The sequence below is a fragment of the Halichoeres trimaculatus genome, unplaced genomic scaffold (assembly GCF_033239565.1).
Source record: "Halichoeres trimaculatus isolate MK-OKI-2021-1 unplaced genomic scaffold, fHalTri1.1 fHalTri1_scaffold_14, whole genome shotgun sequence".
Lineage (NCBI taxonomy): Eukaryota > Metazoa > Chordata > Actinopteri > Labriformes > Labridae > Halichoeres > Halichoeres trimaculatus.
Window position 1 is genome coordinate 14,551,929 of NW_027437192.1, and position 26,071 is coordinate 14,577,999.

Genomic DNA, 26,071 nt, shown 5'->3' on the forward strand with positions numbered 1-26,071 from the left:
ACTCAAATAAACCAAAATAATGTGTCATGTGTTGATCAGAAACTCTTGTAATCTGCACAGTTTACTTCCTGTTTTGATATTGGTCTAATGCTGCTGCTCAGTCATTATCTTAAAAGCTCTGTAAGGACCCTCTCCATGCTGCTGTCAGACACTTAAAATAACATGAAGATGCATTTCCCCCATGGATTACTCTGCAGTCATTAAAGACGTGTTACACCTGATGGTCACACTAATCTTTAGGAGCAGTTCCCAAAAGATTTGAATCTATTAGTTCTTAAGAAACAAGCATGAAAATAAAGAGGCATGCAGTGATTGAGGAGGACTTGAAGTTCCCTTTAAGTGACAAGTTTTGGAATAATAAATGTCAGGATCCACCTCTCATCACATAGAATACATGCAAAACAGGGGATAAAGAAGGTGTCAGGGTAAGTTAAGAATAAAAATCAACTTCAAAATGCTTCAGCATTGAACAGTTTATGAAAATGTGGAAGAAAATTAGTTCAGTATGTAACAAAATCCAACCACTTAAGCTTCTGTTCAAAGTTATGACTATAATCAATCAAATATCTTATGACTCAGAAATAGAAATGTAGTGGCTCTCAGCGACATTACTGGATATTTTTTTAGACTAAATCTCATTAAGATAGTCTGAATATCAGATAATTGCTCATCAGTGGTGTTATTTCTGTTTGAAACCCAGACAGACTCTGACTCATATTACCCCTTTTGGTCCTGACAGAAACACCACAAGGACTGTCTGTCTCTGTGATAAATTGTACAGTGTGTGTGTGTGTGTGTGTGTGTGGCTTTGTTTATGACCTTGTGTGTTGGGCTGTGTCTGCAGGAGGGAATAGTCTGTGTCAGTGCAGAGACGGAGAGGCCTCTCTGGGCAGCATCGTCATCGGCATTCACATTGGCACCGCCTGCATCATCTTCTGTGTGCTCTTCCTCATGTTCGGATACCGACGCAGGTAAGAGCAACAACACTGTCAACCCAGAATTAAACACTTTAATCAATTCTTAAAATCAACAAAAAAAAACAAAATGTATCTCTAACAGAAAGCTGGACCAAGTTAGGTGTTTTGCAGAATCTTAAGCCATGTTATTGTAAAGATATTAAGCGTCTTTCCTCATACCTGGACCCTGTTTTCAGTCTGTTTTGCAGTAAAGGGACCCAGGATAGCTGGACTGTACCAAGGAACAACACAGGACACAACGGTGTCCCTAAAGACGGAGCAAACCGGCCTCGAATGGAGTCAGTGCCTCAGGTAGTCATCCAAACATACTTCCCCTTTGTCTTAATTAAATACATTGGCCTTCACAGTATCGAGCTGTCAGTGAATCAAACGTTCTAGTCTAGGGGTGGCCAACCTGTGGCTCGCGGGCCGCATGTGGCTCTTTGCCTTTCAGTGTGTGGCTCTTCGATCCATTCATAAAAAATATATGTTGGGATCAGTTGGGATTGATACTTAAGTTTCAGTTTCTTTTCTCTTGTACGAATTGAAACACACAGACACAATGAAACTCGCTTTGAAAATTGGAAATGTATTGATTTTTATCTTATGCCATTTTGTTCATGTGTGAGAGAAAGTGTGTTTGTAAGACCACGTGTGTGATGTGGCTCTTCGTAGTACCGCAGTGACTTTTGTGGCTCTTGGTCTCTGACGGGCTGGCCACCCCTGTTCTAGTCAAAATTAATAACAGCTTTGAAATTGTGACGTCGATTTTTTTTTTTTAATTTGGGATAAAATGTGCCACTTTGAATGCAAAGAGAGCACAAACAGGTGATTCAGGAAGTTAGGCTGGCCTCTGAGGTGGCCAGTCAGGTTTAAAGTGGGGCCAATACCACCCTGCCCACTGGCTGGACCCACCCCTGCTGCTTTCCAAAATTACAGATACAATAAAGAAGAATCAGGAAACTACATAATATGCACCAAGTACAACTGTTTTGTGTATCTGACCTTTACTACCAATAAATTAGACAGTGAATGTCTCCTGAAGGGGCACATTCCTCCAGCTGGCAGAGATGTTCACTGTGACAGTTTCAAAGTCAGACTGTCTGATTATAATGCATTATCTATTCCTTCATGAGCTGTTAGAGACTTGATTAGGAGTGGTGACCCACTAGTTTCAGATCATGCAGGGCAGTGAGCAGACAGATGTTTCGTAGCAGAGACTGCAGTCTTATACTTCAATGATAATCCACAGAGCAGTCAGGGAACATCATGCCTCATGATAACAAGGGTTACAATTTCAAAGTGGTTTATAATGAAGGTGAATGCATCTCCATCTTAATTTGCATATAAATCAGAGGAGTCATTATATTAATTTGTGCTGGAAAATGCAGAAGTGTAAAGGTCTAAAGGTTAATTGCATGGATTAATGTGTCAGCACTGATGACTTTAAAGATATTACTGTTCATGTACAGACTTTAAAGAGATGATAAAAAAAACCGGAGCACCACTGATGGGCAAATGGACCTGACATTCACTTGCATGTTAAACACTTTCTGTAGCACTGAGGTACTGACCCACTGAAGCTCAGGGTGGTGGAGGGAATGAATCATTGGTTTCTCAGTGCACTGTTTTACTACATAAAGAATCCTTCAGTAACATCTTTTCCTGTTTTCCAGATCTGTTCGTCACAGTGCCAAGTCGTCATTGAGCAACACACGTCAGGTTTGCCTGGCACGGTCACTGGCTAACACTGGTCATTTGTATAAGCACCCAACATCCCCACACCTCATCCCACTTCCCTTTTCTTACTTTAGTACCTCTAACCCCCCATCAATGAGCCCCTTTGGTGTCCTTTGATGGGGGTCAGTCTTAGCTTCAGTCTCCCCAAAACCTGCTGCTAACATCCCAAAAGTAGCTTCCAAAAACTACAGCAATAAGCTTTAACAGGCCAGGAGATGATATCCTGGTCCTTTACCTCCCAAACCCTCCATCCTCCACGTCTACCTCAAACCAAAGCTTATGCCTTTACTGCCTGTGGAGAGAGAAGTCTTCATCAAGCGTTGCCTCTACAGATAAAATCCTGTCACATTCGTCCTGTCAAACATCCAGCAGGAGTCTGCTCTATAACCAAAATATTTTATTCCTCAGACTTCCTCTGGTGAGGTGACGTATGAAGATGTGCACAGTGATCTTAAAAACCAAAACGAAGCCAAATATTGTCGCCAGACTGGGACGTACCAGTTGGTCTGTTGACTTTGCCTTCAGTTCTCTGCAATAAGAAAGGGAAGAAACATAGCGGCCTTTTGCAAAAGCCTTACGGAGGTGAGAGGCGGATAGAAATGATTGTCTTTAGCCATACATGCCATTAAACAGACGTTCTTTACTTAACTCCTCTGTAAACCTCCAAAGAAAGCTACCTCAGTCTGACAGGAGTGTTTGAGCCATAGTTGAGGCCGATGTTAGCCTGATGATGCTGCTTTTGCTAGTCTACCTCAACCAAAAAGATACTCTGTTAAGCCTTCCCTTCATTAAAAACTTCCCCCACCAGTGCCAGTGCCAATGTACCGTGCCAGCCGCCAACCAGGCCAGTCCAAAGAGTGCTCACAGGGACGACTACCATGGAGAGCAAAACCGTGACAGAGCCTGACTTCCACTGACACAACCTAAGCCTTACCGCACCAGAGATCGACAGGAGCTTTAACGTCAAGTCCAGGTCACGTTTTCTGTTCACCGTGTTTCATGGAAATCTTCAATGTTTCTGATCAGGTATCAGAAAAAGTCCGTAATTATTATCCATGGCTTCCAAATATCCCAAGTGTCCATCTCCAAAGACGAAACTGTGCCGAGGATGTGCCTCATAGAAAAGAAGGACTCGAAAGAGTGCTGTGCAAACCTTTTGAAGCCAGTACTCCATTCTTTCTATGAAGCCTCACTTGTTTGATTGTTTGAGCACAAACCTGATGGCATACTGAACACAAGCCAAAAATGACTGAGGCTAACGCTGTCAGGTGAGCTCTCCAGATGCCAAAACTGGTCAACCTGGGACCTCGACGACTCTGCGTTGGCGGCTAAAAGAGTTTTAAGGTGATACTCGCTTGAATGCACGGACACCAAGGCTTGTTTTCACCATGTCAGCGTATCCAAAAAGGAAAAAGAAGTTCTATGAAAACCAAGCTGAATGAGCCCCAAAGATTTAACATTTTGATGGTTTTCTTTCTTTTACTTTCAAGAATTTTTTTGAAAAGACTACATTGATTACGATTTTGGATTGTTCCTGTCTGAAAGGGGTCGCCTGCGTGTAAAGTGCTTTAACTGAACCCAAGCCAAAAAACATTTTCTCATGTTTTTAATTTCCATTTTTTAAAAAGAATATTCCATGACCTTTAGTTTGGAAGTCATTGCAGGCGCCCCTGATGGCAAGGAACTCTATTTTGTTTATTCTAACATTTATCCTTTTAAAAGTGACCAAAAGAAGATGTCAGATATTTTAAAAGATTTTAAATGTTAACTCTATGAAAAATAATTTCTTCCTTTTTCTAAAGTAGTAGAATTCTTGCCAAATATTTAGATATCGTAAAGAATTATGTAACCAAAAACCTCATCTACATTTTTAACATTCATGCTCCTTAACTCCATAACTTTTCACTTCCTCATGACCAAAGCACAGAAACATGCTTCAGAGCGTGATAGTATACATGTGTGTGGATGAAATAACAATGGGTGAACCTTGAGGACAAAATTTTTAAGATGGAAACACTAATTCAGGAGAATAAATTCAGATCAGCCCAACGGTTTGTGCATAAAACTGAGGTCCATCTGAAATGCATTTGTTTTTTTCCCCCTATTTTGTCCTGCTACTTATATGTTTCTGTTCATGTGGTTAGTTCAGTTCTTTTAAACTATATCTGTCATGGTACCTTTCCTGTATGCTTTAAGGTACCCTCAACGTCTGTATTGACACATACTTTCAACCATGTTAGGGGATAGGTTTGTTTTTAGGTAACCTAGTTTATGGATAGATCGATCTCATGGTACCCTTTAGTTGCTTCTTTGAGGTAAAAAGTTTGTTTTTCTTTGTCTAAACCACATTTTTGGATACTCCTTGTTCTTCTCAGGAAACAGTCCTAAAGTTTGTTTTGACTTCACTCCCAGGTCTAAATAGTTCTGTTCAAGGCACCCCAAAGAGTCTGTTTCAGTGTACCCTTAGTATCATCTTGAAGGTTTGTTTTTTTCCCCTTTCTTACCACAGCTTTTTTTTTCCAGGCTAGCTTGAGAATTTATCAAAGGGTCTGTATTTGACACATTTATACAGGTAGCATAGTCTGTTTCAAGGTACCCCTTCTCATCTATTAACACACTTTTTGTTTGTTTGTTTGTTTGTTTGTTTGTTTAATCCATAATTAGGTATAACTTTAGGTTTAGGTGAAGTCTTACATGTGTCATAGGTTTTACATGAGTCTGTTTCAAGATACACTTTAGCAACTGTTTCGAGGTACTCTATCATGTCCAAGCCAACGTACCTTTAGCATCTGTTTTTCACTCATTTATTTTTTTTCTTGACCACCTTTTAGGTACCTTTCAGATTTTTTTATAAGGTCTGTTTCTTAAAAACCTAGATTTATACAAATAGTACTTGTTAGTTTTTGTTTTCAGGTACAATGGCTGTTGTTGGGTACACTTTCGGCCCACTCTGAGGTTTCCCTTAAGTAAAAAATTCCCCCTTCTCCATAACACTTTACAGAAAACTTATTAATTTTAGAAAGGTACCTTTAGTGTAGGTTTCTAGGTAACTTAGTGTCTTTCTTTATGCAAATCTCTTTCTAGTGCATGGATAGGGCTTTTTCAGAGGGACCTTTGATTGCATTTGAACCAATAGCATCTACCTCAAAAAAATGTTGTTAGGTTAAACAAATACAAGCAGGTGTCCATACTATCCAGACTTGAAGAGCAGTTGCTCTCTGTTATGCGCCCAAAATCTTATTCTTCCTTATTTCAGATGGCCTTTCAAAAGTGTGTCAAACCTAAATATTTTTGTAAAAATTAACCGAGGGTTGAATGTACAAAGAAAAATTGTGTGTTTCTTCAAGCTTTATGGTCCTCAAGGTTCACCGTATCCCTTTTTGAGTGTTAAATGATAACACAAAGATGGAGCAGTACAAAAGAACAGGCTTTTAACACTTTTCTTACCTACAGTACAACAAACTGCTAAACCAATGCTATACCAAAAAGTGTATTTGAAATGAAGACCCAAAAAGTGGATGTGTTTTGTAGTGTGCAGTGTGTAGCGCTTTAACTAGTTTTGAAATGGAAAGCATCTGTTGCTTCTGTTTGATTCATTTCTCTGCCTCTTTTCTGTTGAGTCTTTCGTTCTTCCTGCTGTGCTCGGGAAAATTTGCCAAAACAAATGTTCGCTTTTGTTGGAAAGTTTAATATTGTTATTATAATTATTATTAGCTCTGATAACATGGATTATGATGATTTGAAATGTTTTCTTTTTGTTTGACTTGTGTAAGGATGGGATGATTGTTAGGATAACTCTGTAACAGTCTTTTTCTGCAGGTGATGTGAGTTTCCCAGAGACGCTCATATTGTCTTACATTCTGCCCTGAAGAGCCAGTAAGTAGAAGATAAAGAAGCATAAAAATGAGAAAAAAATGTAGGAATGTAGAAGCTGGCTGCTAGTACCGAAGAGAAACAATGCTTTAATGATTTTAATGCTTCTTGAAGCTTTCCACCGGTTTTTGAAGCCAACTGAAAACTTAAAGCTTTAACCCGTCCTGACTGAGGCTCTGTGCCTGGTCTTTGGCCAAAACAGAAGAGTTGGGGGTCTAAGAAGGAATGCAGAAGAGATGCAGTTGAAAACAGAGAACAAGCTGTGATTCAAAGTGCTTTTTTTACAGATTAATGTCAAACATTTACATAGACACTGCTTCTAATGGTTTCAGTTCATGCACATGATGAAACAAGTCAGTATCCATTACAGTTTGTTTCAAGTTTGTAAAAATTTAAGATATGCTGTGTAAAACATTGGGCGTAACTCATAACATGACAGTCGATGCTGCGCAAACAGTCATTTTTGTTAAATTAGTATGGCGCTGACATTAAAACAACAATTTCTGTCAGTGATTTTACCTAGTTGAGATGTTTCTACCAAAAGTAACAGGAACCTTTAGTTCCTGGAGCCAAAATACTTTCCAGTAAGTTTTGGAGATTGACTAAAATTGAATTTAAAACAAATTGGTGTTTTGTTGGGTAACTAATATCCCTTGAACCTCATATGCTGTAGACTCTGAGCTCTGCTGTAGAAAAGACCTGCGTTCTTCCATTGGTTCCTGGTATCTGGTAGCTGAGTTATGTTTAGTCCAAGAATATATAGTATTTTTGTTCCTGAGACTTGATTTAGATGCTGGATCCTTTCTTCCTCCTAGTTTTGGTTGCCATGTTTCCACCAAAACCAGCAGGAACTTTGAGTTGAAGGGAGTACTTTTCAAGAAACGAAATGTTTCTAACTCTCCCTGATCAGGAATTATACAAGCAGTAAGATTTCAGTCTCAGACCCAGTGACGTAGTTCTTCCAAAGGTTCCCGGTTCTGGTGAATTTCAAAGAATTCAAACATACTTAAAAAACTGAACAGTAATTTTACTTCCTGCCTTGACTATAGTGTTTTAGCAGCTTAATATTCATTCTTTTTGTCATTTGCTTGAACTGACCCTTTGATGTTATTTATTTATTTATTCAGCCTGAGACAACACCAGCACTTTGCCACAGAACATGTGGCGTTAAGTTGATAAAAAAAAAACAAAGTAAACTGCATTTTCATTTATTTAAGTATCCCCATGATACCAGACTATAAGCTACTTGTGATTCAAGCCATATTTTCACTGTTTAAAGATACTTACAGACCTAACTACATATCAAAACTATCTCAGTTATCAAAAAAAAAAAGATATTGAGATAAAAATTAAAAATAAAATATTGTAAATTAACTTAAATTGAGAATTATTGAAGAGAAATGCTCTGCTCTCTAAATGGTACCAAACAGCTTGGTCTCTGTGTGACTGCAGATCTGAACTTTCTGATTGACCCTCAGACTTTTCTTCCTTTCTGATCACATTTCCAACATGCCTCAAACCAAATAAAGACTCTTTGTTGAACTTTTGTCTCTGTCTACTTGGTTCTCATCAGCATATGCGCAGTAACAGTAGCTGGTCTCAAGACTGCACACTACTATGGCATGCTGGCATAGCCAGCAGCAAGTGATGAACAACTGCAAGATGCTCTTTTGTGTTCAATGTTGGGTTGACGGTTTAATCAGCGGCTTGAGAAGTGACCATGTATTCAGATCAAAAGAGACGAAAAATTTACCCTCCAGGTCTGCAAAGCAGCGTTGGACTCAAATTTTGGACTATAACTCAAGTCCTGTTGCTTTTTTAGCACTTTAGCACTTGGTGGATTACAGGTACTTAAAGGTTAATAAGAAGAGATACCAGTGCAGCAGACAAACGTTACTGCGTCTCCACATCAAGAGAGGTACAGTGGACTTGGGTAATGTGGACTTAACTTGGACTCAGACTCAGAAAGAGAGTGACTTTGGCCTAAACTGAGATATCAGACTCCACTCCCATTCTTCTCTGGTCACACAGACTTGATCACCAAGAGATCTATGACGTGAGTTGGACTCAAGGTTTGATGGCTTGATGACTGCTGCTGTAAAACAAATCCTGTAGTTTCTTGATTCATTAGATCACCCAGGCTATTTTCCAAACCACCTACAACACTATCAGTGCCTACTATTTTGGCTGAAATTCAGTATGCAGTTGTCAGTATGCAAAAACTTGTGAGATCTGCAGTATGCCAAAAATCCCAGGGTGTCCCACTGATCCAGGGAAAATTTCTCAGTATCCCACAGACCAGTCTACCTTACATACTGTTTCCCACAATGCACAGCACTAATGCTATTTGTCAATGAAGTTGGCAGGTTTTGGTGAATTACCGCAATCTGCTGGCATTACAACTACAGTACAACAACGCTAACGTTAGATTGTCTGTGAGTTAGAAGTGAAGTGATTCAAAAGAAACAACGGTAAATCTTGTCACTTCCACTTTTAAAAGAGGTGTTTACTTCTACAAATTTACCAAGGCCCATATAAACCACTAAACCATATTTTTTAAACTATACCCACCAAACACCAGATGTCGGAGAGACATTTAGATCATGTCAGTATTGGGTTGGTCCGTCAAAGACCATATCTAGACTAGATTTCTTTTCAGTAAACAATATAAATCAAATGTGATGATTCTGCTATGATATAATAAACAAAATAACTAAAATGCCAAGATCTACCCAAAGTTTGTCTTGTACATTAATAATACAGGAAAACTGAAATTCATCACCCGTAGCTACATTTTCTGAAACTGAAAACCAGAGTAGTATACTACCAAACAGACCCACCAGAACAGTCATACTACATACTACATGCAAACACAGTAGGCAGTAAGCAGTATGTGGTGCTTCTACATACTATTTCCACATGTAGTATGTAGTAGGCGGTTTGGAAAACAGCTCTAAGTAGCATCTGTTTATCAATGTTGGGTGAGTCTCAGTTTCACTGTAAACAGTAAGTTCCGCAGAGGTTTCTCTCTGAATTATTTTAGCAGTATAAAGCTGAAAAAATAAACTGATTTTTTGTCACTGATCAAATCTGAGAGACCTGTCCATTCTTCCTCATCATGCTGAAAACACAAAAAAACAGGTACGATCCAAAAACATGTCTTCAACACTTTAAACAACGATATTGACTTTAATGTTTGCAGTAGACTTTATTGAGCATATATTAGACTCTGTTTAAACTTTACATCATCTTGCACTTGAGAGAATATTATATTGGTGCACTCACAGTCAGTACAATGTTACATTTAAATAACATGAATTGCACATTTGTTTATCATATATAGTGTTGCATACATCACAACAGATTTCTTGCTATTACAAATATTTGGCAAATAATGACATCTTTTTATATTCTGGCAAAATCTCTCTATAGGCTAAGATTAAACTACTCTTCACAGTAGTTTTCACAATCATGCAAAATTTGCTGATTATCCAGTTGGAAGAGGTAGTGTTGACACAGACGGTGTGTGTGTGTGTGTGTGTGTGTGTGTGTGTGTGTGTGTGTGTGTGTGTGTGTGTGGGTGTGTGGGTGTGTGTGTGTGTGTGTGTGTGTGTGTGTGTGTGTGTGTGTGTGTGTGTGTGTGTGTGTGTGTGGTGTGTGTGTGCTTAGTATATGGAAGTGCTGAGTGTGATCAGGCTTCAGTGGAATACACAGTGGGCCAAAAGTCGAAGAGAACAGCCATTTATACTTTGTTGTTTAAGAGTTTTGCAGGACAAAAAAGGTAAAAATAAGTGTAAAAATAAGGAAATTGTGCTGTAATCTGTATTCAAGAAATGGACGTAAACCTTTTGCTTTTTAAAGTTAGCCAAGGCAGGAATTCCCTAAACTTGCATTCTTTATAACAGCCAGCAGGGGGTAACTACAGTGGTTTCAAAGACCAATTCACCTCGTATAAAATAAACATTACTCAGTGGATTTTATTATTATTATTATTATTATTATTATTATTATTATTATTATTATTATTATTATTATTATTATTATTATTATTTTTAACTCAACTTTTATTCAGATGAGTTTCTGGATTCAATCTCTGATTTTAAGTCAACAACATCTTCTTGCATCAGAAAATTAAACCAAAGCAACAGAGTTAAAAACAAACTAAAAAAATAATGTCCTTGAGTGTCAACTTGCAAAAGCCATTATGTATATTAAACCATATACTGCAGCTGAAAACGTCCAGGGAAGGGGGAAACATAGGGCTGACTCTGACTGAGTTTTGTCAATTGGTTAAAAATCCTCCTGAGCCAAAGATAAGCACAGAAAAACACCAAGTATGAGACCAGGGTCAGGATAAACAAGCCAGAAAGCAGCTGCCTCACACTGCATATCATACCGGGGTTATTATCCTCACATGGTGATTTGGATCATTGGCTGGCTAAGCTACTGGTTGTAAAGTGGAAGTGAATTTTGCTTCTTTAAATGCTATTTCAACTTTTACTTATTGCCTCCGTCTACATGTAAACAAAGTTTGGTATACATTTGGACTCAAGCTGTTTCGTGTTTAAATTTACATCAGTAAGATCTACAGATGCACCAATCTGACTGAGTTTGTGCTAGCATTAGCTGCTAGTTTCTTAGCTCTTGCTCCTTTGAGTTTCATCCCTTCAACAAAATCTGATTAACTATAGCTTCAAAATACTAAACCATCAAAATCTAAAGGTCCCATACTATGCTCCTTTTCTGCAGTTTAATATGGATCATTGATGTCTTCATGAAATGGTCGTAACATGTTTTGGTCCAAAAAGCCAATAAATGAAGCACGGCAGCATTGTTTCTGGGCTCTCATAGCCCCTCTGTTCAGAACGGTCTGATTTAGTGGGCGTGACCTTCATATGTAAATGAGCCACCGCTGATACCGCCCCGCTCTTCCGCATCACCGAGAGCGGCACCTTATAACCATGACAACCAAGCTCCGAGTGCATAATGTTTAGAAAACAGCGAAGCTTGTTTACCATAGGGGAGGGGAGTGGGCGGGGAGGAGGTTCAGGGGTATCTGCTCCGGTGGACCAATCAGGTCAGACTTGCTACTGATTGGTCAAAAAAGGGAATCGCTGACATCAGCAAATCCCGAAAATTCCAAACAGCTCGTTTTAGGTCAGTATTAGGTCAGGAAGCACTACAAAGTACAGCTTTTGTCATTAATTATCACATTCTGTGGGCTGGGAGGAAAGCCAAAGACCCACAAATTTCACTAAAAGACTTAATAAAGTGATTTTTGCATAATATGGGACCTTTAAAACAGTTTATGAAGCAATTGCTGACATTAAAATGGCCACACCCACTTCTTTTATTCGGTCAGTATGGAAGGAATGGAAAAATAGGATGTCCTCTGAGGTGAGAGGGATGGTCATTAATAGAGAAATGGAAACTTTTTGTAGCCAAACACAGTCACCAAACCCAAGAGTTATCAAAATGTTATCAAATGGTAGCCTCTGGAGTGATAGACAATTGTTATGGCTAAACTTGCAGCTTTAACTTTTTCTATTGGTAGAAGGTTGAAGTGAAGTCTCACTGATTATCAGCACTTGACTGCAGATTTTTACACACAGATTAAGAGCTGAGCTACTGGATTGGATTTTGGTCAATGTGTTATCCTTATTTCATCCTTCACCTGAACCATTTTCATGCTCACAACCAAATCCTCCCAGAAACATAACGAGTCAATGATTGGAAACCAGAAAGTTCCAAGCACAAAGAAATCTTGTTTGCATTCTGGTTTGCATTCCTATGCAGATATATGTTTATAGAGAAGAGGGAACCCACAGAGAACATGTGACGGGATTTTCTTCACTAACTGTGTGATATGAAAGTTTGTGCAGATTTTATGGATCTTGATCACAGCCCAAGTTCTTCCAAAGGGTAAAGAAAGTTGTTGACCATGCAATCGTATACAGTTGGATTTCTCTGAGCTTGAAACCGTTGACATCTTTATGTAAGACATGGAGTTCATCCAAGCAGTCCTGGAGTCCGTTTAACTTGGATTTCCACTGTGAGGGTTTGAGCTCAGGTCAGACTCCATCTCTACCCCGGCTCCATGGCATCGATGAGATAGACGGTCCACAGAGCGAGGGGAGGCATTGCTGGCCCGACGGCCACGGCAGCAAGCCAACACATCAGCGAGGTCAGTTCGAAAAGATGGAGTGAAGAAGCCGTAGATGACGGGGTCACAGCACGTGTTCAGGTTCCCAAAGACAAACAATATGTGGTGCACGTACTCCGGTGTGTGCTTGATCATGGCTGGCTGGAACCAGTACCAGATTCCCATGAGGTAGTAGGGGGTCCAACAGATGACAAATGAGCTGACAATCACAATGGTCATCTTCAGGGTTTTCATGCGGGCTTTGGGTATCATGTCAGTCCCACTGCGTCTGAGACAGTGTTCACCTTCTGCTGAAACACAAGAAACAACTCCATGAGGTCACCCTTGTGGATCAACAAATCAACAACAACTTCAACCAAAGGACAAGGGACAGTTCTTTATTTTATCAAAATTTAGTCAAAGCAAAGTTAAATAACAATTATAGCCTGTGGCTATCTTAAATGATAATCAGGTTATGTGATACCTGAGTGCAATATTCAATGAAGGAGAATGACTGGGAAAATAAAACCCCATGGGAGCAAAAGGCATATTAAACCATCTAATTAAATAACCTGACACTTCTTAAAAAGTTAAACAAATAAACGTCACCAAGAGAAACTAAAAACCATTCTGACTCAGCTGCAGCCACAAACACAGAAGGCAGTGCAATAAATCAGGTCTGGTAACTCAAATTTCTTTTAGCTTCAACTGAAACCTTTAATAGATTTTGGTCCCTTCAGACCCCTCTGTGTATTGTGAAAGCTTAATGGTTTATAGTTACAAAAACATGTCACACCTCTGGTAGATTGTTCAGGCAGCAGGACTGAAAGTAGCCTACTACAACATCATCCTTTGGTGCAATTTGGTCAAAATATGTAAACATGAAAGGTTTTTCTTTTTGTCCCTGACAGGTTCAGGTTGTTGTTTTCAGGGCCTGATGATGTAACGGAAATGATCACTACAGAAAGAGCCTCTTGTTAAAGAGATGACTACTTTTAACCACACACAATTGATATAGCACTCTACACACACACCATACGTTACTGAGAGAGCAGGAATTTAAACTCAAATTGTACATCAGGTTTTTATTCTATGTAGCTTACAACATTACTTTGTTTCTTTTTGGTTTTTTCTTTGTGTCTTTCTTTGTTTCTTTGTCTCTTTCTGTTTCTTTGTTTGTTTGTTTGTTTGTTTGTTTCTTTCTTTCTTTCTTTCTTTCTTTCTTTCTTTCTTTCTTTCTTTCTTTCTTTCTTTCTCCTTCCACTCCTTCCTTTTTTTATTTAGGTTTTTATTACATTTTACTTCCTTTTTAAGCTTTCTTATTTTTTTTCTCTGAAAAATGAATATATACATTTATTCAGTTTCTTATTTTGTTCATGCCTTATTTTTTAACATTTCTTTTTTTCTTTCTTTCTTTCTTTCTTTCTTTCTTTCTTTCTTTCTTTCTTTCTTTCTTTCTTTCTTTCTTTGTCTTTTTTTCAGTCCTTTGTTGTGATGTGTTTATTTCTTTTCAGTTGATTATTCTTTTTCTTATTCCTTTTATCAAACTTGGCCTTTACATGTTCTGTCTTTCCTTCTTTCATTCTCTAATTTCTACTCTTTCCCTTTCTTACTTTTGTTTTGGCTTGAAACAATCTTTCTGTATCTCTTATTTTTTGGTTTATCTGTTCATTTCAATAATTCACTGCTATTTTTTTTATAACTTTTTATCTCCTTTAATATCTATTTACTTATTATCTTCTTTATTATTTATTTATTGCTTTATTACTTATTTTAGTCTTTTCTTCTTACCTCTCGTGGCCTCTTTCTATGTAGTTTGTGTTTTGTACTGCCTGGGTTCTCTTCTTATTAAATTACTGTTTCAGAGGTGCTGTATAAATGAAGTTTTTTTATATATGTATATTTTGTATCTTTAAAAACAAACTGAATGTGTCAGCGGCTCCTGTGTTTTGCTATTTTTTAATGACTGTTTCTTTATAGAGTCGGGATTAAGCTGCTTGATTGGTGTGTTGTTTTGTTTCACCTTTTAAAAAGTTATTTGATTATTAAGGTGACTGTTAATCTTTTTTTGACTTTTTACTAACAAGTGACTCCACCAAAAGTCAGATTGCTGACTCCATCATTGCACTATTATTAGTATCCTGTTTATACTCAGCACGTTGTGTGAAGTGTTTGGTAGAAAAACGTCCCTTCTTGTGTTCCGTAGACTCACACACACCTTTGCTCTTGAGCATCTGCCCATTGATCTTGGTGAGGATGCGGGTGTAGCAGAAAGTCATGACCAGCAGGGGGAAGACATACAGCGTCACAAAGTGAAACATGTTGTATGCCGTCTCCTGCCACAGATACTGGAAACTTCCATGGGTCACACACTGAGTGAAGTCCACTCCATCTGCTTTAATGGCCCGAAAGATGAAGAGCTGAGGATGAAGAGAGTGAAGAGAGATGAGGAATGAGTTTCATGCGGTCACAGCAAACACAGATAAAGTTTGTTTACAGTTAAACAAACTTTAGATCTGAAAACTAGACGAAGAACTGCAGACCTCTGGCTGTTCTTTGTCTCTGTGATGTGCATTGAATTCACTTTGATGGACCTCAAAACATCAAAAAACTCTTGTTCTGAAAGTTGATGAAGGTTTTTGTTTTGGCACTATTTCAGCAGGATGCAGCTGCACAGGTTTATGGTTCAAACAAGCTTTTTACATTTGTCTTTCTGTTTGAGCTGAGCTCTGATTGATTTATTGATCATCTATACCAATTAAAGGAGAACTATCATGCTGATCTGTGTTTATTCATACATATGTTAAAGTTTTGAATTTCCAGACTGAATGTCTTCAAATTCTCAAAATATCAGATAGCTGGGTATTCGTTTAGTAGCTGGACACACTTTCCCTGAACAGCTTGTTTGGGGTACTTAAACAGACTTTAGTCATTTAAAGTATTTTTTATATACTGGATAGTCTGATGATTCCACTGATAGGGCTGGAAGCTATTCGTTGAAATGTTTAATTTGTATTTAAAGATGTATGATAACAGATTGTGGTGACTGTAATTTTAAGCAGCATTGGCTCTCAGGGCTTCAGATCCTAACTCTAACTTCGAGGTACAGCTGTAGCATAATAAGAGAAGAAAAATCAATATCCGTGGATACACTGGGCAGAGTTTGTAATGATATTGACGAACAGAAATGGTTTGCTGCTGGAAACACCATTTTATCACGAGAGAGATCGATGAAGCTCTGTAAAGTGACCCGCCGATACAGACTACTGATAACATCGCCTTTTAAATCTTCTGTCCCTGCTCTGTGCATGCTGCTCTCCAGCAGTTTATCTGTTTTAAATTCAGTGTCTGTCAAGTTTGGCCTTTTCATGGTGTAAAATAGCCTGCCTTGCACCTAATGCATGCTGGGATTCAGCCCTGTCACAGGAGCATTTAAGAGGGATACACGGTGGTACAGGGGGAAGCAGAGGTCAGTAATCTGCTTTCAAACACATCAGATATCAGATCAGTCTGACATACAGCCCAGCAGCTTCTCACCCTGCTGCTTTATCCGTGACAGATCAGATCCTTGAACAGGTTTGTGTCCAGGTTTATTTCTGGCTCTGCTCTCTCCTCAGAGGAAAAGCTGCTGGATGCACAGTGTGGTTAGAGACCCATCAGATGAAGCCAGAAAATCTCATTAACTGTTCACAGGCCATTTCAATTCAATAGCTTTTCTGCTACATTAGAGGAGAACTCAATTACTTTTAAAGCCTGTGACTGTTTTTTGTTTGTTTGTTTGTTTTGTTTTGTTTACATTTAGGATGGAAGTGTGCATAAACATTTTAAGGGTCTCTGGTCTATTGCTTCACCCTGCAGCAGGTAAACATGCTGTAATGGCTGCAGCATCATCTTTGAAGGATCAAAGTTTACCCACTGAAAGTTCTTGTTTTTTCAGATTGTTGTTAAAAGAATTCCCGCAAAGAGACAGAGCTTTTGGTTAAAGAGGGGGTGTTGTGCCTTATTTTTAGTCTCTATATTGTCCCTCTTGTGCCTCCGTAGTAACTTTTTATTTACAGCAGGAACTTCTTTTTTTTTCCCCCTCTAGTGTTTTAGAAAACCCATTTTCTCAAAAGTATGCATATATAAACCCCTTTCCTCTTATTGTAGAGCCATGGGCGGACCTTGGTGTTTGAGGCCCACTGCTCCAACCTGTTATGAACCAGTTTGGAGGACCATATGTCTCATCAACTCAGCAAGTCTCATGAAGACCATGTTATTTTTTGGAATGGACCATTTCAAGCAGTACACAGATTCAGAGATTTTTACAATGCATGAATATGTAGCAGTTTGAAAACCTGCACCCTAGCTTGAACATCCAGCATCAATACTTTACATCCATGTTTAAAATATGGGGGGGCTCTATAACCCCTCTTTAAAGAGCACAATGATCTTTACCTACAAAGCCCAAAGAACCGATGAAAACTCACAGGACACAGGAGCTGCTGATCCACTGATTCTTTGATTCATTAGATAATTTTTGTATTAAGGGGGGGGGAATAATGATCTTGAACATCAGACCGACAAAATAACACTAACAAAGCAACTCAGGAAGAGTCTGGTTAAATGGGAAAAATAGAGATGTTACCATTTCTAGGACCAAAAACATCCATTCAATCGCATCACTTTTAAAACCAATATGCTTCATTGACCAGAGCTGGGATCACACGAGAGCAAAACTCAAACACTTACCGATAATAGGTGAGGGAGCACAAGCAGAGAAACTGATTTGGGAAAAGCAGTACTACACTGCCTGGCTAAAAAAAATGCCACCAAAAAAAAGGTCACATACTCTAATATTTTGTTGGGCTGCCTTTAGCTTTGAGTACGACACACATTCACTGTGGCATTGTTTCAATAAGCTTCTGCAATGTCACAAGATTTATTTCCATCCAGTGTTGCATCAATTTCTCTTCAAGATCTTACATTGATGATGGTAGAGTCTGACCGCTGTGCAAAGCCTCAATGGGGTGAAGGTCTGGGCTCTGTGGTGGCCAATCCATGTGTGAAAATGATGTCCCATGCTCCCTGAACCACTCTTTCACAATTTGAGCCCAATAAATCCTGGCATTGTCATCTTGGAATATGGCCGTGTCATCAGGGAAGAAAAAAATCCATTGATGGAATAACCTGCTCATTCAGTATATTCAGGTAGTCAGCTGACCTCATTCAGACTAACATCTTCCCCACGACCACAGGATGTGTCTTTCGACATGGTTGTTAAAGAAATGAGAAGCAACTCAATGTACCAGCTGGGGTTAAATAACTTGTTGCCAGCTGAAAAATAATCGCCCATGCAGTATTATCCAATAGGAGGCTCGTGCCTATTTGCTTGGTTAAATCTAGGTGGCGACTTTTTTGGGGGGGCAGGCAGTGTATGTTCATATCATGACAGGCAGGGGTGTGTCCAGGGGGACAGCCAGGAGTGGTACTACCCCCTTTATGAAATCTGAATTGCTACCCTGAACTCTGCATCTAGCTTTAGCCTTTTGTTTTACCAGGGGCGAGAGTTACTTTGAAATCAGCTTATCATGACAGGCTTTCTTAGCATTTAAAAGTTGCATTTTTTGTTGTTGGCAGCGGTCAAGAGTGTTGGACAATATAAAAAAAAGTCCTGCAACTTTCTTGATGCTGAATTAATATCAAAATATAGTTTGCGCGCAAAAACATGGTTGATAATATTTTACATAAATTCAATTATTTGAAAGTTTAACTTTGGAGAAAAATCTGTTTGAGTCCTAAAATAATTTAGTGTATAATATGTTTCTCCCTTTTTTGTTTGACTTGTTTTGTTTTGTTTTGACTTGTGTTTACTTGGATCAGATCAATGTAACTTTCACCTGTCTGTACCTGAGGGGAGGCGAGCAGCAGACTGAGGCTCCAGGCCACCAGCAGCATGCGTCTGTTCCTGAGTCCAGCATCCAGAGAGTCCAGCGGGTGCAGAATGGCCCGATACCGATCCAGACTCACTACCACCAGTATGAAAGCTGCAGAGTGCATGGCGAAGAGCTTCAGGAAACACAGCAGTTTACACATGATGTCCCCAGCGTACCACTGCACCGTGATGTTCCACACAGCGTCCAGCGGCATCACCACAAACGTCATCACCAGGTCAGCCGCTGCAAGGCTGGCGATGAGTGGGCGCAGGTGTGCAGCCAGCCGATAGCCCCGCCCCCAGCACACACTGATCAGGACTGACAGGTTACTGCAGGCGGCGAACACAAACAGCACCAGAGTGGCTGCCACGCGACACTGGGCTGCCACCGTGAAGGAAGGAGCCTCCCAGGGTGGAGGGGAAGGAGGAGAGGAGGAATTCATCAGGGAGAGGCTGGAGACGTTTAGAGGATCACCAGGGGGGGACACCCACAGAGACAGGTTTCCTGACATCCTGAGACACAGGGAGGGGACATATAAATTAGACACACATTCTAATTACACTTCCTGAAATCATGACGCCTGTCTAATTAGGCAAATTTTATTATCATCACTGAATGCATTGCTGACAGTCCAATCACAAATTGACTGATCAAAAGTTAAGTAAAATTTAACCTCTAGATACATCTGTCAAGTAGAACTATCAAATCCTAGTTTATTCCGGAGGAAAGCACATTCATCAGTTTTAGGTGAGTCTCAGCTTCACTGTTAATAGCTCCGCAGAAGGTTCCCACTGGTTTATGTCAGGGGTATGAAGCTGAAAAAGAAACTTTTTTCTCATGATTTTTGTCGAACTAAGTCTTAAGTAAGAAACAACAAAATAGTGATTTGGATTGTTAAAAAATCAAGCTTTTTCAGGTCTTTCCTCTGCCATTTGTTGATTGGACTTTGGATTCATCATTTCTGTCCATTCATTCCAGGTAGTCAGCAAATCTAAATGCTGATTATTTTTAGTGACACAGAAGCAAGCAATTATTATTGTGTCAGTGTAAATATTTGATCCTGAACAGAATCTTGGCTCATTTGGCATGCAGATATCTACTATGGAGGGCAGATCAGCAGTGTTTCTCCTGCTTTTACTCTCCATACGGACCGTTTCTCCTGCAGACACTGAACTCTACCCAGACCTAATTCACCAAACTACAAGCAGGTACCAGATCTCTTCTTGGACTAAAATCCAGTTTTTACAGATTTAAGATTTTCATATCAAAATCTAATTTTAACAGATTGTTTAGCTGCACACATTGAAGCTGATAAGATGCTTCCTGAAGAAATTATGCTAACTTTAGAATTGTACTACTTTTCTTGATAATTAGAAGTGTGGATTTATCAAAACTTGTTTGTATTTTGTTTGTGGGCTCTAGATTACCTGAAACATTTTAAAGGGTGTTTTTATCTTTTAGCTCTGTAACACAGCAGCAGCAACATGGTTTATTTTTGGGAGAGTCTGGGTGAAGAAGGCAAATTATTTAAGAACCTGTCTCTTTGCAGTTTTAAAAGTCTTCTATCATCTCTCACATAGTTTGTTATTTGAGCATCACCAGGTCTTGATATAACTGCAGAAAATGTGAGACCAATTCTGGTCTTCCTTTGCACATTATTGTGCAGGCTCATGTGCAAAGACATGGCTTTACAGCAGAAACTGTCAGGAGTGCTGAAAAGAAAACGGTCTGCGATGATACATATTTTATGCCAGTATTTTTGGTTTCTGGATATTTCTGGTTAATGGATGCTTTCAGGGAGGTGAAGGATGAAGACATGGAGACAGACGGTCAGATTCAGAGGGGCTCAGGCCTGTAGAGTCACTTACTCTTACCTAAAAATTTCACTTTTTAAGGAGAGGTTGCCTTTCTAAGTATCCAAGGTACTGAACTGAACCTCATAAATTAAAAAGAGGAAAAGATTAAAAAAGAAATACAAATATATATTCCAGCGGTAGTAGGAGAAAAAAAGACCCACACAGAGAATTTGTCTCTTAGATTTGATTCACGGTATAATTTGTGGACATCCCTTGTACTCCTCATATTTTTGTTACAGATCATCTTTCATTCTTTCTTTTTGTTGTTTTTTCCATCTCTTACTTCTGTCGATGTTTCCCTGTGTTTCTCCTTTTGTTTGACACCTTTTTGATGGGCCTTATTGTCTTTTGGATGTTGATTTATCTGAAAACCATAATTTAGTCTTTTCTTGTTGATCAAATTCTGCATAGAAGTCATCTGCACCTACATTTCCCCCACTATTAAAGCAAATGTGACAGAGCTTAAGAGTATATTTATACGCAAAACAGTGTATCACCGTACTTTCCTCTTTTAGAACTCCTACACTGTAAAATGGACAAGAATGTGATCTGCATCTAAGCAGAAATAAAATTTTAGTGAGGTATTTTGAGTTTGAGTTACAATCTAGAAGTTAAGCACACAGGTGCAGTTAATAAGACAGATGTCAGCTGCCAGATTTCCACTTAGGATTGTTTTTATCACCACAGATAAAACTGATCCCAAGATGTAATCTACAGCGCAGCTTAAGGGGTGTAAACTGACTACACCATAAGGTATATGAATGTAAGGAAAAGGTTCTCCGAACTCTTCAGCCCACCATCCAAATGATAGCAATGCCAGAGACCAAGAACCACCTGCTGAGGGACTACGCTAACAAGCCAATCCAAAAACAGACAGAAATGAAGAAGAAAAAAAATCCCTTAAATACTTTACTGATTGTTAGAAATCTAAGCCACTTGTGTTTTCATATGGATGTTTCCTAAATAAATACCAACGTTATCCTGGCTAAGTCACCTCTAGAGTCTTGATGCAACATAGAATTGTGGGGGAACAGGTCAAACACATTCACTAGTTTTAAGTAAAACGTAAACCCAGTTTTCTTTATATTTTTACAATAATGGTTTAAATGTGCAATTGTCAAAATAGTATTAGGTTTATAGGCATTTCGTGACCCCCCTAATCAGGGTTTGAGGACCCCCTGTCCCCACACACTTTGGAAACCACTGCTGTAAGAAAACCAAAGGTTTTTGTGACCAGTAATATGTCTTTTTAGTGTGTGGGGTACAATAGTTTCACACAATCAGAACCTGTATTAAACAGAGAGCAACCTATCTGAAAGTCCTGAGAGATGGAATTTTTTTTTGCAATGACCATTCAGTAGAATTAATAATAAACAGTATCTCAAAAAAAAAAAAAAAAAACCTTTAACAGACCGTACTCTATATTTACAAAGATGCAACATTAAGACAGGATTAGGAGTCTGATCTGATCTTAGCCCACTATGAGGCCTGTGTAGCATTTAGTCAGTACAGTAGTAACAACAAACTCTCTTTAACAGGCAGAGACCCATGTTGGACAAACATCTGCTAAGGCCGAGTTAAGTTAAAATTTAAACACAAAAACAATGTTATACAAATTGGCTCTGTCAGCATTTGAGGGGGATGGGGGGTGGAGGGAGGTTTGGAAAGAAAGAGAGGTGGACAGAGAAAAAAACTAAGACAAAATGAAAAAATTACATCAAATGAAGTATGTGTGGTGTTTGCAGGAATTCCAATTAATGCTGATAGACCGATCTGAATTCTTGGGTCATAAATCAGTATTTCTAATTGTATATTGTTGTTGGTGTAATTGGCCTTCACAGAACAATCAAAATGTCCCTGAATAACTGTTCATTATATTGACACTGTACACTGCAGAACTGCACTGCGTTGAATGGATGAAAATGTATATATGTAAAATTAAACATAAAAAATTCTCCGAAACTGTCTCCTCCCTCCGAGTCACGTTTTCTAGTGTAGCAGTGCAGCATTTATTTGAATGATGAATCTAAAAGTCAAGATCATAAAGCAGATCAGTGCTTTCATTTAATCCACAAATCAAAACAGTGGGAAGGGTGGCTTTACAGTCTTTATATAAATAGTGGAAGTTTAAAAAAGTGATCCAAAATGTGATTAATTGAGTCAAAGGATTAATCCTCTGATAACACAAGTTGAAATGATCTGTGCCTGTAAGAGCAGGATATGAGCTGTAAGGTCTGTACAAAAAGGAACAAGGTGTGAAAAAAAATTTCCTGCATAGACCTCAGAAAAATTTAACATTCACTGATTTATTGAAACCCGAAACCCTGGTCCATATGAGAGTGAAAAAATAGAATAAAATAAACTAATACAACATAAAGACAACAACACAGGGGTTAAATCCCCGCAAGATGTGCACTGTGCACAGTAAACACAAAAATCTCCTGATGGTTTAACATTTTTTGCATTTGTTTATGCTTTTTGTTTACTGGACTGTTTAAAGGCAACCTGAGCCAAGTGAGCCTCTACAAACAACCAGTTAGGTCGTGACTGTAGTATTAAATGCACAAGAATCCAAGCTCTTTTTCATGTGGAAAACCAAGAAAATCAGTCTTTGTGGTTTGAGCAGCAGTGATAGATGCTCCTCGTACTCCTGGTGCAGGAAACAGTGGGGTTATTTATGTTAAAGGCGGTGCAGCAGCGCCCTCTCCCGGCTGAATTCTGCATACCCTCATATGTTGTTGCACCAAAGACTGTAAGCAACATGATGATTCATTTTCACTCAATAAAAACAGACATTCTCTTCATACATCGTCTCTTATCTTTGAAGAGACGCTCAATGAGAGTCAGTCTCGTCTTTCTGTCACTTTCTCCTCATCCTCACCTGCACACATCACACTGCATCACTTCTTCATATGTGGAGGGGAGGGAGAGGGGGGACGCGCCCTCATCCCCTGCCGACCTGCTAACACTCACACTGACTTAAAACCACTAAATCAGAAACATCACTTTGAATACAGTCAAAGAGGAGAGAAATAAAAAGCTTCTTACCCGAGGAAGAGTCAGCTCAGTTTGCCGGTGGTCCTGTGGGGAATCAAACCTGCAGGATTCCAGTCCCGGATTGGAGCTGTCCAAAGTGCTGAAGCATCACTTCTCCTGGTCCATGCCCTCCGACGCGTTGACCCCCCCTCACACACTTATTTAATATCACCAATAAATCATCGATTTTACCAGATCACTTTGTGCCTTGTTATCGCCTCCATCTCCTCCAGCCTTCTACCCTCCACTGTAAAAATCTCCAGTGTGAACGGCGCGAGGATCGATGCCGATTGGTTAATTAAGGCGGGTGACGCGCGGGGTGTTGCAGCGGTAGACTGCACCTTTGTGATATGAGACACATCCTGGGGAATTTCCAGTATGAGCGGAGTGAAAGACGCTTTGTGCAGAGCAGAAGAGACCCACTACAGTTCTGTCTGTCCGTCTGTCTTTCTGTGTGTTGCTTTCTTTCTGATTCCTCTGTGAAAGATTCCGTCGGCAGATGAACCGAAGGAGCATTACCTGCTGTCACTGTCACACAATCATTAAGTCTCGATTCGCGTCATTTCTCTTTTAAGTTGTAGCTTTGTAGTTGCACCAGCAGCTCATCACCAATAACGGTCAAATTAAAAAAAAACTGCAGTGTGTCCCCTCAATCAAATTTATATTTTTTCTGTTTATGTGGTTTAACAACAGCTTCGAAAAGCAGTTACAGCTCCCTTTGAGGTCCAGACAAGTAAAAATGCGTATATTATAAGTATATTCTATTGGAAAAAGCCCACAAAAATTAACTGCAATATAACTATAATGTAAACTTGGATTCATGTTGGTAACTATAATAAATTAAAGAAACGAGTAGTGCCAAGTGTAGCTGTAAATTGTAGTTGTAAATATGTCAGTCAAATTCCATATGGAGAAAAAATATTCATTTACTAATTTATTTATATTTTGTGCTTATACACTTTTATTCAGAGGGAATAGAATAATGAAACAAGCAGAAAACCTGGGGGAAAGTAGGTATCCATCTATGGGAAGGGTCCACAGGTTGGGAATCAAACCTAGGTCACTTGCTTGAGGATTGTGTATTCTAACCTCTAAACCTCTAGATCCAAACAAACAACCCAAAACAATGAGACGACCTGTTCTTGGACTTTCAAAGTGAGTCTTAAACTTCCAGTAGTATGAATGTGTTTGCTCACTTAACCAGAGAGATACTAACAATAACCCCAAGCCACTGACTCGCACTAACTCTTTGCTAACCCTAGCCATTACCTACACTGACCCTACCTTAACCCTATGGTTAGCCACTGCAAGCCCCAAACTAAGTCTAAGCTAGACCTTGAATAATCCTATCCTAACTCTAACCTTAAATCTACACTCTTAACTGACCCTAATATAACCCTTTACTGTGTACACACCAATCCTCCACTTACCCTACACTAACCCTTAATCAGCAATACCCTTACTGTAAAACACTTACTCTTAGCCAACCCTAAGCTATTGTCAATACACGAGCCAAAACATAAAAGATGGATGAATTAGGCGTCAGCAGAGCTCAGTTCTTAGAGCTGACATCACATGAACAGCAGCCATAATTCTCTTGGCACTGGTCACAGGATTCTCTGTCTTTTTCAAGCTGTTCAATGCAATAAAGAAAAAAGAAAACTCCCAAAAACCTAACCTGAAACACCAATGTAATCCCTGTGATGTTAGTTTCTTCAGTAACAAGACCCATTAAAGGCAGTTGGAAAGTTGGAAATGCTGACTCAATAAATATATGTGTAACTTTCTTTCTTATTGTAATTAAAACAGATGATTGTAAAACAATTCTTCCTCTGTGCAGTTTTACAAATAAAGAAATGAGCCACAGTAACTGACTCACTTTAAGTGATAACATCCTGTTGACACACCTGGAGCTGCAGTTTCTCACACTTCAACCATGGACTCCATTTTCACTGCTTATACCAGCACAAACAAACAGATCCCTCACCTCTGTGTTAAAATGGGAGTTTGCTATTTTAAAAAATTAAAAGAGCCTTTGAGTTTCATGCGGGAGAGGACACATTTATCCACTAAGACAAAGATTATTTTCAAGAAAAATATCTTCAGAAACAACAAATGCAATAAGGTCTTGCTATTCATCAATTAAACAAATCATTTTCATCCTTCTGACGTTAAATGGTAAAGTGAGTATTAACCAACAAATCATGAGCTACAGCCAAACAGTACATTAACCTCAATCCTGATCCATCAGTTCCTTGTAGGATGGCATTTTTGCATCAAAACAAAGCAAACATGAAAGATTCACTTGCTCTTTTGCATCAACAACATACCTTACTACTATACTCTTTCTTTATTGCTTTGTTCACATTTTTTCTTCATTCAGGCAAAGCTTCTTCAAAAGTATAAAGGTGTTGAGATGTAAGAACAAGTTGAAGGCCCTTTTTTGGTGCATGCAGGTTTCCACAACAACCAGTTAAGTTATCTCCTCTCAATTCTTAAACACAGCCTAGTTAAGTTAAGATGTTATTAAGATTGATATAAAATTAAAAAAAG

The 26,071-nt window shown here is 39.0% G+C and overlaps 2 protein-coding genes across 3 annotated transcripts in view; one reads left to right on the forward strand and one right to left on the reverse strand.

The window, feature by feature from the left end:
* Positions 1-3,272, forward strand: part of LOC141803320 (immunoglobulin superfamily DCC subclass member 3) — a 30,708-nt gene extending 27,436 nt beyond the window's left edge. Inside the window, exons 13-15 of the mRNA XM_074687283.1 lie at positions 845-971; positions 1,154-1,268; positions 2,633-3,272. Of these exons, the coding sequence (XP_074543384.1) occupies positions 845-971; positions 1,154-1,268; positions 2,633-2,704 (314 nt within the window). The 3' untranslated portion in view covers positions 2,705-3,272. The remainder of the gene's footprint in view (positions 1-844; positions 972-1,153; positions 1,269-2,632) is intronic.
* An 8,879-nt stretch (positions 3,273-12,151) lies between these two features.
* gnrhr1 (gonadotropin releasing hormone receptor 1) lies at positions 12,152-23,975 on the reverse strand. 2 transcript variants are annotated; one of them, XM_074687282.1, is made up of 4 exons: positions 23,531-23,975; positions 18,601-19,138; positions 14,930-15,131; positions 12,152-13,019 (listed from the first exon to the last, which is right to left on the reverse strand). In XM_074687282.1, the coding sequence occupies exons 2-4, from the start codon at positions 19,135-19,137 to the stop codon at positions 12,604-12,606; spliced, it is 1,155 nt and encodes a 384-aa protein (XP_074543383.1). In that variant the 5' UTR covers position 19,138; positions 23,531-23,975; the 3' UTR covers positions 12,152-12,603. The 2 variants fall into 2 exon arrangements, with proteins under 2 accessions (XP_074543383.1, XP_074543382.1); XM_074687281.1 differs by having other exon boundaries at positions 12,152-13,022.
* Positions 23,976-26,071: the final 2,096 nt, after the last annotated feature.